Here is a 13,162-nt window from a genome sequence, read left to right as displayed (position 1 = left end):
CAAATAACTAGACATTGTCACAGTTGGATGTGGACAATGCATTCTTAAATGGAGATTTAAAAGAGGATGTCTATATGAAGTTACTAGAGGGATATGAAATCGAAAAGGAGTATCTTACAAGAACCAAGCTGGTATGCAAACTCAACAAGTCACTTTATGGCCTTAAACAGGTTTCCAGAAAATGGAATGCCAAATTTACAGCATCTATTCTACAATAAACACCTAATGTTAAAGATTTACACAATCAATTACGGATTACTCATTGCTCACTATGAAGACAGCACTGGAGAGTTTATTGCCTTATTGCTATATGTAGAAGATATTCTTATAAGTAGTACATCTACCAAGGCAGCAAAAGATGTTAAAGAATTTCTAAACACGCAATTCAAGCTAAAGGATCTTGGTAATGTCAAATTTTTCCTTGGACTAGAAATTGCAAGAGCATTAGATGGTATCTTAATTTGTCAAAGAATGTATACTTGGGACTTACTAGAGGAGCATGGACTACTGAAAGCTAATGATGGGTTTGGCTATAGACTTTATGCTCAAAATACGCAACGAAAAGAAAATTAAAACTTTATAACTAAACAACCAAAACATGCCTCCACCCATGGATCACCTTGGTGATATTTAACACATAAAAGTACAAAATAAATTATTATTCAGAAAGTTACCTTGCCAAGTAATTTCTTAATTACAATGGCACTTCCCGAAGCAATTCTGTGAACAGTACAAGGAGCAAAAACCCTAGCTAATCAAGTGCTTGGCCTCCGACGGTAGTATACACGATTGCACCTGAACCTTCTACAAAGGAGGAAATTTTTAACTATACTTTGTGCTAGCAAAGAAGACAACAATTGTCCTTTTCTGCTTTTTCACAATCCTATCCAAACTTCTCTTGAAAATTGCTTCATAAGCAATTTTATCTTTTCACACAAAGAGAGTGATGGCAAAGAAAGAAAACGTTTTTCTTTTTCTAACAAAACTAGGTTTTCTTCAATTGTGAAAAACTCTCATGTGAAAAATAGTTAAAAAGGTGATTTATATAATTAGGTTAAAATAACTTCAATTATGCAATTAAGCCCTCAATATTGTAACACATTATAATATTAAGCCCATTACTTAATTGAACTCTTTTAATTAAGTCTTTGGAAGTTAAAATCAAAATTAATTTCCTTTATATTTTGCAATCAAGGCCTTGTAATTATAACAATTTATAATTATGTCTAAATGTGATTTAAGTCTAACTTAAATCATCATTCTCGCAATTTAATTCAAATGTAATAATTGTGTATGACTCATTAGGTTCCTAACATGTTGACAATGGAATTGATTAATGACTTAATTGATTAATATAAATTTCAATCAATTAATTTATAATTAATTCCATAAACTAATATTGGCATCTAGTAATGCATCATGACCACTCAATTGTTAAGAGAGTCAAAGGGTTCTTGGACAACCTTTCAGTGTACAATCTATTAGTGTAATTTATTCCTTCATTATATATCCAGAGATGATAAGAGCTTGGTACAATGTCGACTCTTATTGACCTCCATATTTGTTCTTACAGTTATAGCATTAGCTCTATGGATAGTTATAAAATCTTTTTTCATAATCTCCATGTCGCCTTAGAAAAGGACTTCAATAAACTAATGTTAACCAAAAACTGATAGGATATGTCCTCTAAAACACTTGAGACGATGATTTCTATCTTGACCACTCATTTGCTTTCAGATGTTTCTTTCGATACTCAAAATCATCTTGTTTTGGCATCCTTGGTTAGACACCTGTAAGGATGAAATCAAAGCATAGCACTCCACACATAAGACAACCTGGTATCTCAAGTCTAGGGAGTATTTACAAAACTGACACATGAGAAGTTTGCATAGACACTAGAGTGTATTACCAAATGCACTTCTCATGGTGGGTTATGTTCATTGAACTTGCTTTACTAAGCAAGCACCTATATTCTAGTTCCAAATATCTCTATACTTCAATCTATGAGATCGATTGCTTACTTTCAAAGTAAGGAACATAGAATATACCAGTCTCTAAGCATCATTGATGCCTAGTCTCAATGATACATTGACCAAGAACATTTTGAGATTATGCTTTGATGCATAAGAATCTCATAACTGCAACCCATTACAAGTCCCTTGCAAGACATATTAATCTCATGGACTTCATCCAATTAGACTTATAACTCATTATAATTGATGTCTTCTTGAGCAAGAAAAACTTCTAATAATTCAACATGAATGATATTGTTGCATGATTGGAATCAAGTCTTAACCAATCCCAATTGGCTGTAAAGCTCATCCCAACAGTTAAACTAGTTAGTACTCCCATAAACTACAAGCATAGGCTGCACAAAACTAATGGTGATGAGAAATTAACAGATCCCACTAGCTACAAACAACTCATTGGAAAGCTGCTTTATTTAACTCTCAGTAGACTAGACATCTCATTTGCAATTTAGGTTCTTTCCCAATTTATGGAGAGGCCCTCACACAGACATCAAATGGCAGCATACAAAGTCCTAAAGTATTTAAAAGGGTCACCAAGATAAGGAATATTGATGAACTTTAAGTCGAATTCAAGTTTCACTAATGGCAGAAAAGAATAAACTAAAAATTTGTATTAGCTGCATTTCTAACCTAAACCCAAGCAAAGTTTCAAAATAAAGAATCAAACTCAATCAAAGTACCATGAGAAAATCTGAATCTTTTAATGTCAACGATCTATAAATGCTGCAGCTTGTATCAACCAATTTTCCAGTTTTTGGAAAGATTGAGCTTCTCTTGATATAGCTTTAAGAGCTCAGACACTTCTACTTTAAAGCGGTTCACAAACTTCTCAATAAATAAATGAGTGCTTTTCATAAATGGGCCTAAGGCATAAGGCGTTTTTAAGAATGATCCTCCCTATAATTTTATATGTTTTTAGTCAAGAGAAAAAAAATTGAACAAAATTGTCTTTAATGAAATCGACCCATTCGCTAGGCTCCGCGTCTCAACCCGAAACCTATTAACGGGTCAAGTATGTTTAGGTTTGTGCCTTAAACTAACTCATATTTTTTGAGCTTTTCTCACCAGACTATTCATCTCTGGATTATTCCTCACCAGAAAGAAAAACGTTTAAGCATTTTGAGCAGTGTTTGATACACGAAGAAAACCTGTGAGCGTTTTGAGTATTTTAAAATATTTTAGAGTGATTTTTGATATATGAAGAAAAACTTTCGAATATTTTGAGCATTTATATTTGTTAATTATGTTGTTAACTGGAATATGGTATATCGTTTGAAGTTATTGATCTTGTTAAATGGAATTCAGTAGTTTTGGTGATTTTTGAAAATTATGTGATGAGTTTTTAAACATTACGTGATTGACTTTGGATATTGCGTTACTGAATTTGGACATTACGTAACTAATTTTTCATAAGGCATTGCGTGACTAGTTAATAGGCATTGCGTGACTAGTTAATAGGCATTGCGTGACTAAATTTTGACATTGCGTAACTAGTTTTTTATAAGGCATTGCACGACTAGTTTCTGATATGGTATTGCGTGATTAACTTTGGACATTGCGTGACTAATTTTTGATAAGGCATTGCGTGACTAGTTTTAGATAAGGCATTGCATGACTAGTTGATAGGCATTGCGTGACTTGTTGTAAGGTATTGCATGACTTGTTAGTAAGACATTGCGTGACTGGTTAGTAAGGCATTGTGTGACTTAGGCATTGCTTAAAAATCAGTCATGCAATGTATAAAAACTAGTCACGTAATGCCTAAAACCAATCACGTAATGACTAAAAACTAATCACACGGTGATTAAGTCACGTAATACCTAAAAATCAGTAAACTCAACTTTGGGGTTCTATCAATAAACTAATAAACTCAAGAACCTAAAACACATTTTTTTTTTTTGCTAAGCTATGAAATTGTGCATTTCATAAAAGATAGGTTACAAAACTCTATAACCCTCCAAAGCAAGAGAAAATATATCCTTATTGTGAGGTCTTGCTCATTCCCCTTATACAAAAACAAAATATACAATCTTTACAAAATATTCCCTGAACGATTTCAACTCAAAATCTCATAAAAAAAATCAAAATCCCTAGCAAACATGCTTAACAATTATTCCAATTTCAGACACAACAAAATCGTGAACCACCATAAAACTCATCAAACATGCTTTAGCTGTTCTTTCTCCCTGAGCAAAATCGTTGTTCATCGCCTTTAAGAACCCCAAAATCCACCATTCGAAAAAATAAAACAAAATAAGAAAGAGCTTGATGTCATATCTGTGAATTGGAAGACGAGATAGACATATTTGAGTAAAGAGAGAAATCGAAATTTAATTTTGAAATTTTTATCTGGATGACGGGAGAGAGAAAACTGAAACCATTTTAATTTGTCTGAAATTATTTAAAGGGTATTATTGTCAAGTCATATCAAAAATTGACAAAAAATAATTAAAATTATAAAAAATAATATTTTTAAATTAAGCTTATGAAAAAGGTTATTTTTCATAATTTTTTCTAAATAAATTGTCTAAAAGTCTCCAACAAATCCTGCAAGTTAACACGCTTGATAATACCTTTGGACAACAAATCTAGAGCAAACAGACCCCTTGGAACAATCTTTTTATCCAAGATCATCATTAGTATACGGGGACGTTTGGCGAAAATCGAAGATCGAAAACCCATTTTATTCACAAGGAAATCCATTGTCAACATAAATTTATCCTCACAACTTAATAAACATGGGATACCTCCGAAAAGCTTCCAAAGCCTCTTTCTCAGACCAACCAAACTTCTTAAAAACTTCAAACTTCTTCTTCCATGTTGATTTGCTCATTGAACTCATTGCACAGAGTGCTACCATAAACATTGGCCTGGAAGGGATGAACCCCATTTCCTTTGTTTCCTCTACCATGTTCTTAAACTGAATTGGACTTCTCATTAATGTTGAAGGCAGTGAATGAAGTGTTGTAACAATACTACATTCAGGCACTCCATTATCCAGCAGAAGATCGATATTGGGTAACAAAATGGCATTAAGATCATAACATACATGGCGAGGATAGCGTTTTACAGCATGAATAATCTTCTCATCAGACTTCAGTAAATTACTAAGACCATTAAAAGAAGGGACAATTTGTTTCTCTAAGCTTGACCCAAAAATTGCTGGGTTATCAGACAAGATTTTGATAAGGTCAGGGCTTCAAGTACCTTTAGAGCGCAAAAACTCAAGTTTGGGCGAAAGGGTTTTCTCGACATCATATAAAAGCACTACCGGCCGTCCCTTGATGAGGCGGGTGATTTGGGGTTCTGAGAAACCGTGGTTCTTGAAGAAGGCAATGACAGTGTCAGCTCTATCCGAGGTTGCAAACTGAACATATTTGGCTGCAGTTAAAGCAGATTCCGAGGACAACCCACATTTCTTTTTAAGGTGCGAAACTGTAAATGACTGCTTCTTTGAAGAGCTTGAAATGCATCTGAGAGTGACAGATGCAGACACTCCTACAAGTGACGATGGGTCGTTTTGGGAAACGTATAAAACTTTGTGACTTTGAGAGGCTGTAACAGCGTGCCTCCCACGGAGAATCAAAGCTTATTGTGACAGCTACTAGGCAGGCTGTCATGACTCTAGAAGATCAATCACAGGGAATAGTATCTTCATTGGGGATTCATTAGTGAGCTGGAAATCGAAGAAACAAACTGTAGTGGCAAGGAGTTCAGTAGAGACAGAGTACAGATCAATGGCGGCTATATGCTGTGAGATTATATGGATAAAGTATTTACTGGCAAATTTTGGAATTAAGCATCAAGGACCAGTGGAACTTTACTCAGATAGTCAAGTGAACGAAACACATTGAAATGGACTGCCATTTCATTCATGAAAAGGTGATAGCAGAAGAAGTCAAACCACCGTATATCTCAACAAATCTGCAAGTAGCAAACATGTTCACCAAGGCTTTACAGCCAAAGCAGTTTAAAAATTTGTTGAGCAAGATGAACGTTGATAACATTCATCGTTCCTCTTGAGTAGGAGTATAAATGAAGTAAGTAAATAAGTCCTGAACTGACATAAATGGCTGAAGAACAAAGGAAGAAGAAGCAGAAGAGTACCGAGGACTCGAAGCCATAGCTGGACATGGAGACCCCATATGCACGATTTTACTAAAGGCAGAAAAAATAAAAGAAGACAGCATATGAAATGCAACGCTTCACTAAGAAGCCTTCATTTTCAAATGTTAGTTGAGTTGGTTTTTTAGCTTTAACTAAAGGTAGATTTGTTATGTTTTTCTCTTTCCTCTGCTCACACTTGTACAGCTCTGTATATAAATCCGACATTGTACAGAACCCTATTTTGATATTTTGAGAAGTATATTGTCCCCATCTTGCTGCGCCGTTCCCCTTTATACCATGTTTTTCAGTAAGGGCAGTTAGTGGCCAAACAACATAATATTCAATGACTTATACCTATTGGATAGGGGGGCCTTGGATAATGATGCTAACTAGATTCGCAATTCTGAAAGCAACATATTTTTTCAGATGACATTTGCCAACCTAATCTGAACTTTCGCTTTCTCAAAAATTAAAAAACAATACATGTTGTAACAAAATCTACAACACATGACGACCTACGTCAGTATGACCTGTAGCTTTGCTTTGATGAAGATAATCTGGTGAATATAATCATAAAGATAATCTCATAAAGCTTAAATTAATCAAAGATACAGAGATGGCTGCTCACAAGCAGTGAGCAGGATACTGCTTACTCCAGAAGAGAGACAGGAAAATGTAAGAAGCCTAACTTTTCCGACTCAAAATGCAAGCCTACAAACATCCTGAAGAAGGATGAGCTTATTTTTATTATTTTTGGAACACAAGGAAAAGTACTGCAGCTCGAACCTAAAATTTCTACTCAAAAAGCCACCTGCCCAAGTACCTGAGGAATGAATCTTCATTTCACATTGATATCCAAGAGCAAAGAATTTAATGTATCCTCTCTTGGGGTTTATTTATAAAGGGAAAAAAAAAGTTTTAAGTACCCTAGACAACATTATGCAAGTCCTGACATCTACCCTCAGGGCTGGTGAGTATTAGTGATGTTGAGGATCTGGACCGCCGGGAGAGATCCTATCAGGATCAGCACCCAGCATCCTTCTGTAGTAGGCAATTTTGGATACATCATAACCAAGTTTCTGCAGGATAGTGCTGCTATCAATCTTTTGAGTCAAAGTTGGGATACCATGAGAAGGCCTTGCCTCAAAATATCTCACTACAAGCATCAATAAAATGATCATGAACAACAGCAAGAGCCTAGTGTTGGAAGCAGTAGCCATTTTACTCTTTTAAGAAGGAGAAAGAAGTAAGTAATCGATAAACATGCAATCAACTTATATAGTGAAGCAGAAAACTGTGCATATAAACTAGTGGGACAAGATTGAAATGACATTATCATAAAAAGTCCTTATTTCTCCAATATAAGACATATTGATAATGGAACGTCGACGTATAATCAGGTTTGTCTCTCTCCAAAACACAGCTAATTTTCTGCTTTCTTGAGTCATCTCCATTACCTTAGACAAATGAAACATAATGTTTTGTTTCCCAATCCTTATTTGCCTAGCAAAGTTGGTGTTCTTTCCCTTCATAAACAGCCAAAAGGCTGTTTGGATGTGGCATCTCGAAAATCTAGTCATTCTTGTTCTGTAGTACTTATCTTAAACTAATATAACATCATGACAGAATTGACTCAAAAGCTAATGAAGACAATACAACCTTTGATCATTAGCTCATACTCCCTTTGCCTCGTCCTAATCCTTTTTCTCCAATGGAGGAAATTTGGAAAGTTGTCCTCATGCATGAATATGGAAAATATTACTTCTTTTATCTATTTGTGGTCTGTTTTGGCCTTTTGCGAGCCGCAAGCATGCACAAACCATCTTTTTTGAAGAGCAACGCGTAATCCATTAAGTTCCCTGGTTTACTTCAAAACTTTAACATTTTGGCTAGCAAATTCTTTTGTCCACATATATGTTGACCTGCGGACTTTACATAATTGTATCTGAAGAACTTACTCGTTGGCTAAACTCGACATGATCCGAAGCAAACACTTAGAAGTAGAACAGATGGTAAAGGTAGATAGCATTATATTTTTGCAGGTCAAAATGGCAGGGAAAGTCAAGGGATAATCATTTTTGCATTGAAACCCAGAAGGTTTAAGGTAGTGTTGAGTAAGAATTGTCCGTAAGGTAATGGATGGAATTTGGATTTGGCAAATTAGTGTGGATAAAACCATACACCAGCGTTTCTTATCCACATGGAAGCAGATTATTGACTATGACAGCATTTAGAATGTTACATGCGTACATGTCTACGACTTCACCGATATATATCAAAACTGGTCAAAGTTTATTCAATTACACCCACGTTTGATAGTTGAGGTATCATCATTGATGATTGAATGATTTTTCCATAATGAGTAGATCAGAGTACTTGCCTTAGGATTAACATGGCATGTTGGCCCCTAGAGTCATTCTCTAGAGCTGCTTCAATAACTTAGATTATATTGTCTGAATGACACTCTGTTACTTAGTATGCAAGAAAAATATAAGTACGTATTTACGTATTTCTATGATTTGGATCATCCATTAAGTGTGATTTACCTGAAAAACATACATGATGAGCCATCCAATACAGATGACAGAAGGCTGGAGTAGCTGCTGATGTTATTTAACAGTGAATACATATGTAGCTACTTGAGTTTGACTTCCACAGTCCCCCTCCAACTCATTAAAATCTAGTTACAGCTTTACAACATGAATTTTGGTAGTATATTCCACAGTGGATTGGAAGGATTAAATCAAACCAAATAAATAACTACTGTGCCAATATGTTTTCCTAACTCTCTTGACTATCAATTGGTTAGAACAATCAGGATTGGAGATAAGTTTAGGTAAAGTCAACTTTGAAGCATTCGACCTTTCTAACAAATGATAGGACCTAATTCTAATGTATATTGGATATCTACTTTGAAAGGCAGATCGATATACTAGCTGAGTGTGCACAACTAAATATCCATGACATCATCTTCCTCTTCTAGTCTTCATCTTCTTATCCTTAAGTCCTAACGAAATCGTTTCATGTATATCTTATTCAAATGCATACGTAAATTGTTATTGTATCTAAAGAAATCTTGATATGCTTTGAAGATGTACGTTTGCTGTGTACGTTCGACCTTATAGAACAGTATGTCATGTACATAACAGTTTGTCAAAAATGATCAGAACCCTTCAAAAACATCATTAGTTTATATTAAATTGCAGCAACAAATTAAAAGCTTCAATTCTATACTATTGTTGATGCGATTCTATTTGATTATGACAATATGTATTGTCAAGGAATGAGCTATTGAAGCATAGCCGAAAGAAAACTGTGGGGTATCTAGATTTTCATCACTGATATTGAAAAGAAGGCAGGAGAAGATACGCAGCCCCTGAATGTATCGGCGGGTTGTGACCTGTTTATGAACCAAGATAATCAAATGGACATATCTTTGTCAGACTCGAATATTGCTCTCTTTGTGATGGATTTTGCTTTGAATACTGGAGGAATTTGACCATCACATTGGTGCTAGAAATCACATTAAGGTGGGTGGGTAGGAAAAATTGGCATACGTATTTAAATCATTCTAAATTAATATGATATCCTTGGATTGTTCTTGGTGAAATTCAACTTTTCAAAAGAAAACGGCTTAACTATGTGGAATTTCCAGGCTTGAAAATGATGACACAAGATTAAGAAAAGGGTGCCCGACAAAGTGAAAAAGAAAAATGAATATTCGGATAAAAGGATGGTTCAAGCCAACCTCTCTGCCCCGACCCTTGAAAGTTTAGTTTAACAAATTTCTTGAATCCGAATCCTTTTGGGGATTCCAAGTTGATTACCTACTTCTCAATGGAACTAATTAAGGGTCTGTTTGGTATTGTATTTTCAGACAATTTTTTACAATCTCAAATCACACTTTTCACCGAATTTTTCACAGTACTTTCCGAATACACTTTTCCCATTTTTGTTCGGATTGCAACAGCAATACCAAACTAAGCATAAACCATGTAGCCTTCGAAAGAATAGCCTTTTGAGTCATGTTTAAGATGCAGATGTTAACCAAAAGCTTGAAAGATTTTGGTTGCTAGCTAGGTGGATTTGGTCGGTAATAGAAACTAAAACAATGTCCAAATCTTCTACATTTCGTTCATGTCTAGGCATATAAGATTCATCGTTTAGCTTTAGCTTGAGAGAGTAAAACTAAGATTTCCCATGTTGCTAGGGCTTTAGCCTCATGTTGTATTCCTCGTAGCAATTCAGCAAGAATTCACCTCTCTGTATTTAATTTAATTTTCTTCTTTCTAAATTGATTAACGAAATTTTTAATTTAAAAAATTTAAAAGTATAGACTGAATTACAATTCAAATAACTTTTTAACATGATATCAGTGTTGAATATAATAACATATTTGTTGACTCGAGATAAGAGTTTTGCTGCCAAGACGATTAAAAGAAAATGATTTCAAGACGTGAAGGAATCAAAGAAAAGAAAGTTGTGTGAAATTGTCAATTCAGTAATGCCGAAAAAAGGGCAGCATCATGTGGAAGTTATCTAATTCGATTCAGTTTTTGTGCTTTCCCATCTCAATACTTAGCCATTTCTATCTATTAAAATTTGAGGAACATGCACAGGCACACACTTTTTTGCCCCATTGATTTATAGTCCACCCCCCCCCCCCCCCCCCCCCTTCTTTTCCCAACCCTTTTATTCTAACCCTTCTCACCTCTTCATCTAGCAATATTTATCNCTTCTTTTAATCAAATGATGAAATCTCATAAAGTAAAGAATAGTATTGGCACTTCTCTGGTCTGGTCGGTTTCATTAAGCCGACTTTGGCTTAATTCCTATCTTGATTTCTTTAGTAGGATCCACTTGAAGCCCACTTCTCCTTTTGTTCATCAATTTGTGGGATTGATAGTGACCCATGATAGAGATGAAGGAATATAGTATAAAGCATTAAAAAGAAAGATTGATGGTCGTTTCACACATTCTAATAGCAATAGATAGATAAGTTTAATTTACAGCTTCTTCTTCTTCTTTTTTCACAAAGTCAAAACTTGGTCTTTGAATTCTAGGAAGACCAACTTGAATCTAAAAAGGAAGTTGTGAACAAATGTATATTGGAAAGAATCCCCCCACAAAAAGTGTCTTCTTATTTCTTTGTTTGACAGCTGACAGGACTTACACATATAGTTGGGGACTGTTTATATAGTGGGTTGGTAGTTCAAAACAGTACAATGTGCATTGCACTGTCCCCACAATTGAATCCCATGAACATTAACATAATTTCCTGATATAACTTCATCAATTCCAATTACAAATCATATATTGAGCACATACTAATACTCATTTTGGTTGATATTACCTTTAGAAATTATGTACAAATAAGAGTATTTCTGGTGAAAAATGAAATCGAGCAATGCATTTAACATCCAAAATGGATTATTCTGAGAGCAGGGGATTGATGCAAAACATTGGTTTTGGTTGTATTTTGCTGATATGAGTTCAATGGAGATGGCCTCATGTCTCACCATCGCCAAAATGGTTAGGGGAGAAGATTAAAAAGAGTATATCCTTTCACCAATAATTGTCTCAATGGAGCACCACTGACTACATATGCATAAAAAAAAAATTGCAGATAGTTGAATAGCCGGAAAAATGATGGATAGATTATTAAGAAAGCTCCATGTCTGCTACATTAGTAGTGAAAAGATATCATTTTTAATCTCCCGTAGCTGAATATAAAGATAAGTTGTGCAAACATCCATCAAAGTAACCCAGTTATCTACACTAAGATAAAAACAAAACCTAGTGATCTACACTACAAGTACAAAAAATGTATGGAAAATACAATTTCTAACATTTTTTTCTTTTCTGGTGTAAATCACAGGCAGCTATAAAATGTAAGATTAGTGATGATGAGGATCTGGTCCCCCCGGACTAAGCCGCTTCGACTCGAAAGGATTTCCACCATTTCTTTGTACGCTGGCCTTAATGGCTTCTCTGGCTTCCTCTATCATTGCACGCTTGCTACTGCTTAGATTCTGCTTGGGTGCATGATTTCTGTCACTTACTTCTTGTCTGTCTGAGCTGGTCTCAGGATGTTCTTTAACTTCAACTGCCAATGTCCACTTGCCTAAGCCTGAAAATTGCTTAGATTCAAAATGTCTGTCAATTATCTCTAGTTTATCTGTACTAACCTTATTCTGTGAATTGGCTTCTTCTTTCAATGCCTGACCGGTAATTGAAAATGGATGAAAAAGTCTAGTTCCAGAACTCGAAATGAAGAACAAAGCATGCAGGAAAAGACAGAACAAAACTTTGAAGCCAGCCATTGATGTTTGAGTCAGGGTTTATACTTGCAAAGCTTGGGTGCAAGGAGAGGTATATATAGACCTCATTCCCATTTTTTTTCCCTGAATATTTAAAGTTTGGTCAAATGGGATGCGATTTTATTGGAAGGATAACCTTTTTTTTTTACCTCTCTCTGGCGATTAATTCAGTGCTTGCATTGACCTATTCTTAAATCAACACTGGGAGAATAATTTAATGCCAAACAAGGAAGAGAAGATGAACATTAGCCGACGTTTATAGTTATCTCAACTCCTGGATCGTTCTGTCATTTTGATGTTATTTAAACTTTGAAAGTGTGAAAACCCAAAGTAGAAAAGAGTTTTCCTTTGGCTAATAGCGCCGTCTCAATGCTTTTTGCCGGCTTTGAAGACAAAATTAATACCCCACCAATCCAAGTTCAATTCATGTTAGGCTAAAGATTAAGTAAAGAATATACTTTCGTTTCATCTTCTAGGCTTTGGCATACTGAGTTTTTTTCAAAAAGAGTGTTGTGTTCCTAGTCAGGGGCCTTGGCATTTTGCATCAGCATTTGTTGGAAAGCAATGGAGTCTGGATTTCCATTTTCTCTCTGAACCTTTCTTGCCAAACAAAGGTTCCATGCTAATTTACTTCTTTTCATTAAACATTCAAAAAAAACTAAACAGGAACATCTGCTTGTAAGTCATAAAAGGTTGCAGATTGCA

At 35.1% G+C, this 13,162-nt stretch overlaps 2 protein-coding genes across 2 annotated transcripts; both read right to left on the bottom strand.

Annotated features, from left to right (window-relative positions):
• Window positions 2,766–6,175, bottom strand: LOC18594132. Its single transcript, XM_018124261.1, has 4 exons — window positions 6,096–6,175; window positions 5,238–5,503; window positions 4,756–5,192; window positions 2,766–2,927 (listed from the first exon to the last, which is right to left on the bottom strand). Exons 1-4 carry the CDS (start codon window positions 6,173–6,175, stop codon window positions 2,766–2,768), a joined length of 945 nt encoding a protein of 314 aa, XP_017979750.1.
• Window positions 11,815–12,483, bottom strand: LOC18594131. The gene has a single exon (XM_007021596.2). It carries the CDS (start codon window positions 12,458–12,460, stop codon window positions 12,035–12,037), a length of 426 nt encoding a protein of 141 aa, XP_007021658.1. The 5' UTR covers window positions 12,461–12,483; the 3' UTR covers window positions 11,815–12,034.

This window comes from Theobroma cacao, chromosome 7, assembly GCF_000208745.1.
Source record: "Theobroma cacao cultivar B97-61/B2 chromosome 7, Criollo_cocoa_genome_V2, whole genome shotgun sequence".
NCBI lineage: Eukaryota > Viridiplantae > Streptophyta > Magnoliopsida > Malvales > Malvaceae > Theobroma > Theobroma cacao.
This window is presented reverse-complemented; position numbering and strand designations above follow the sequence as displayed.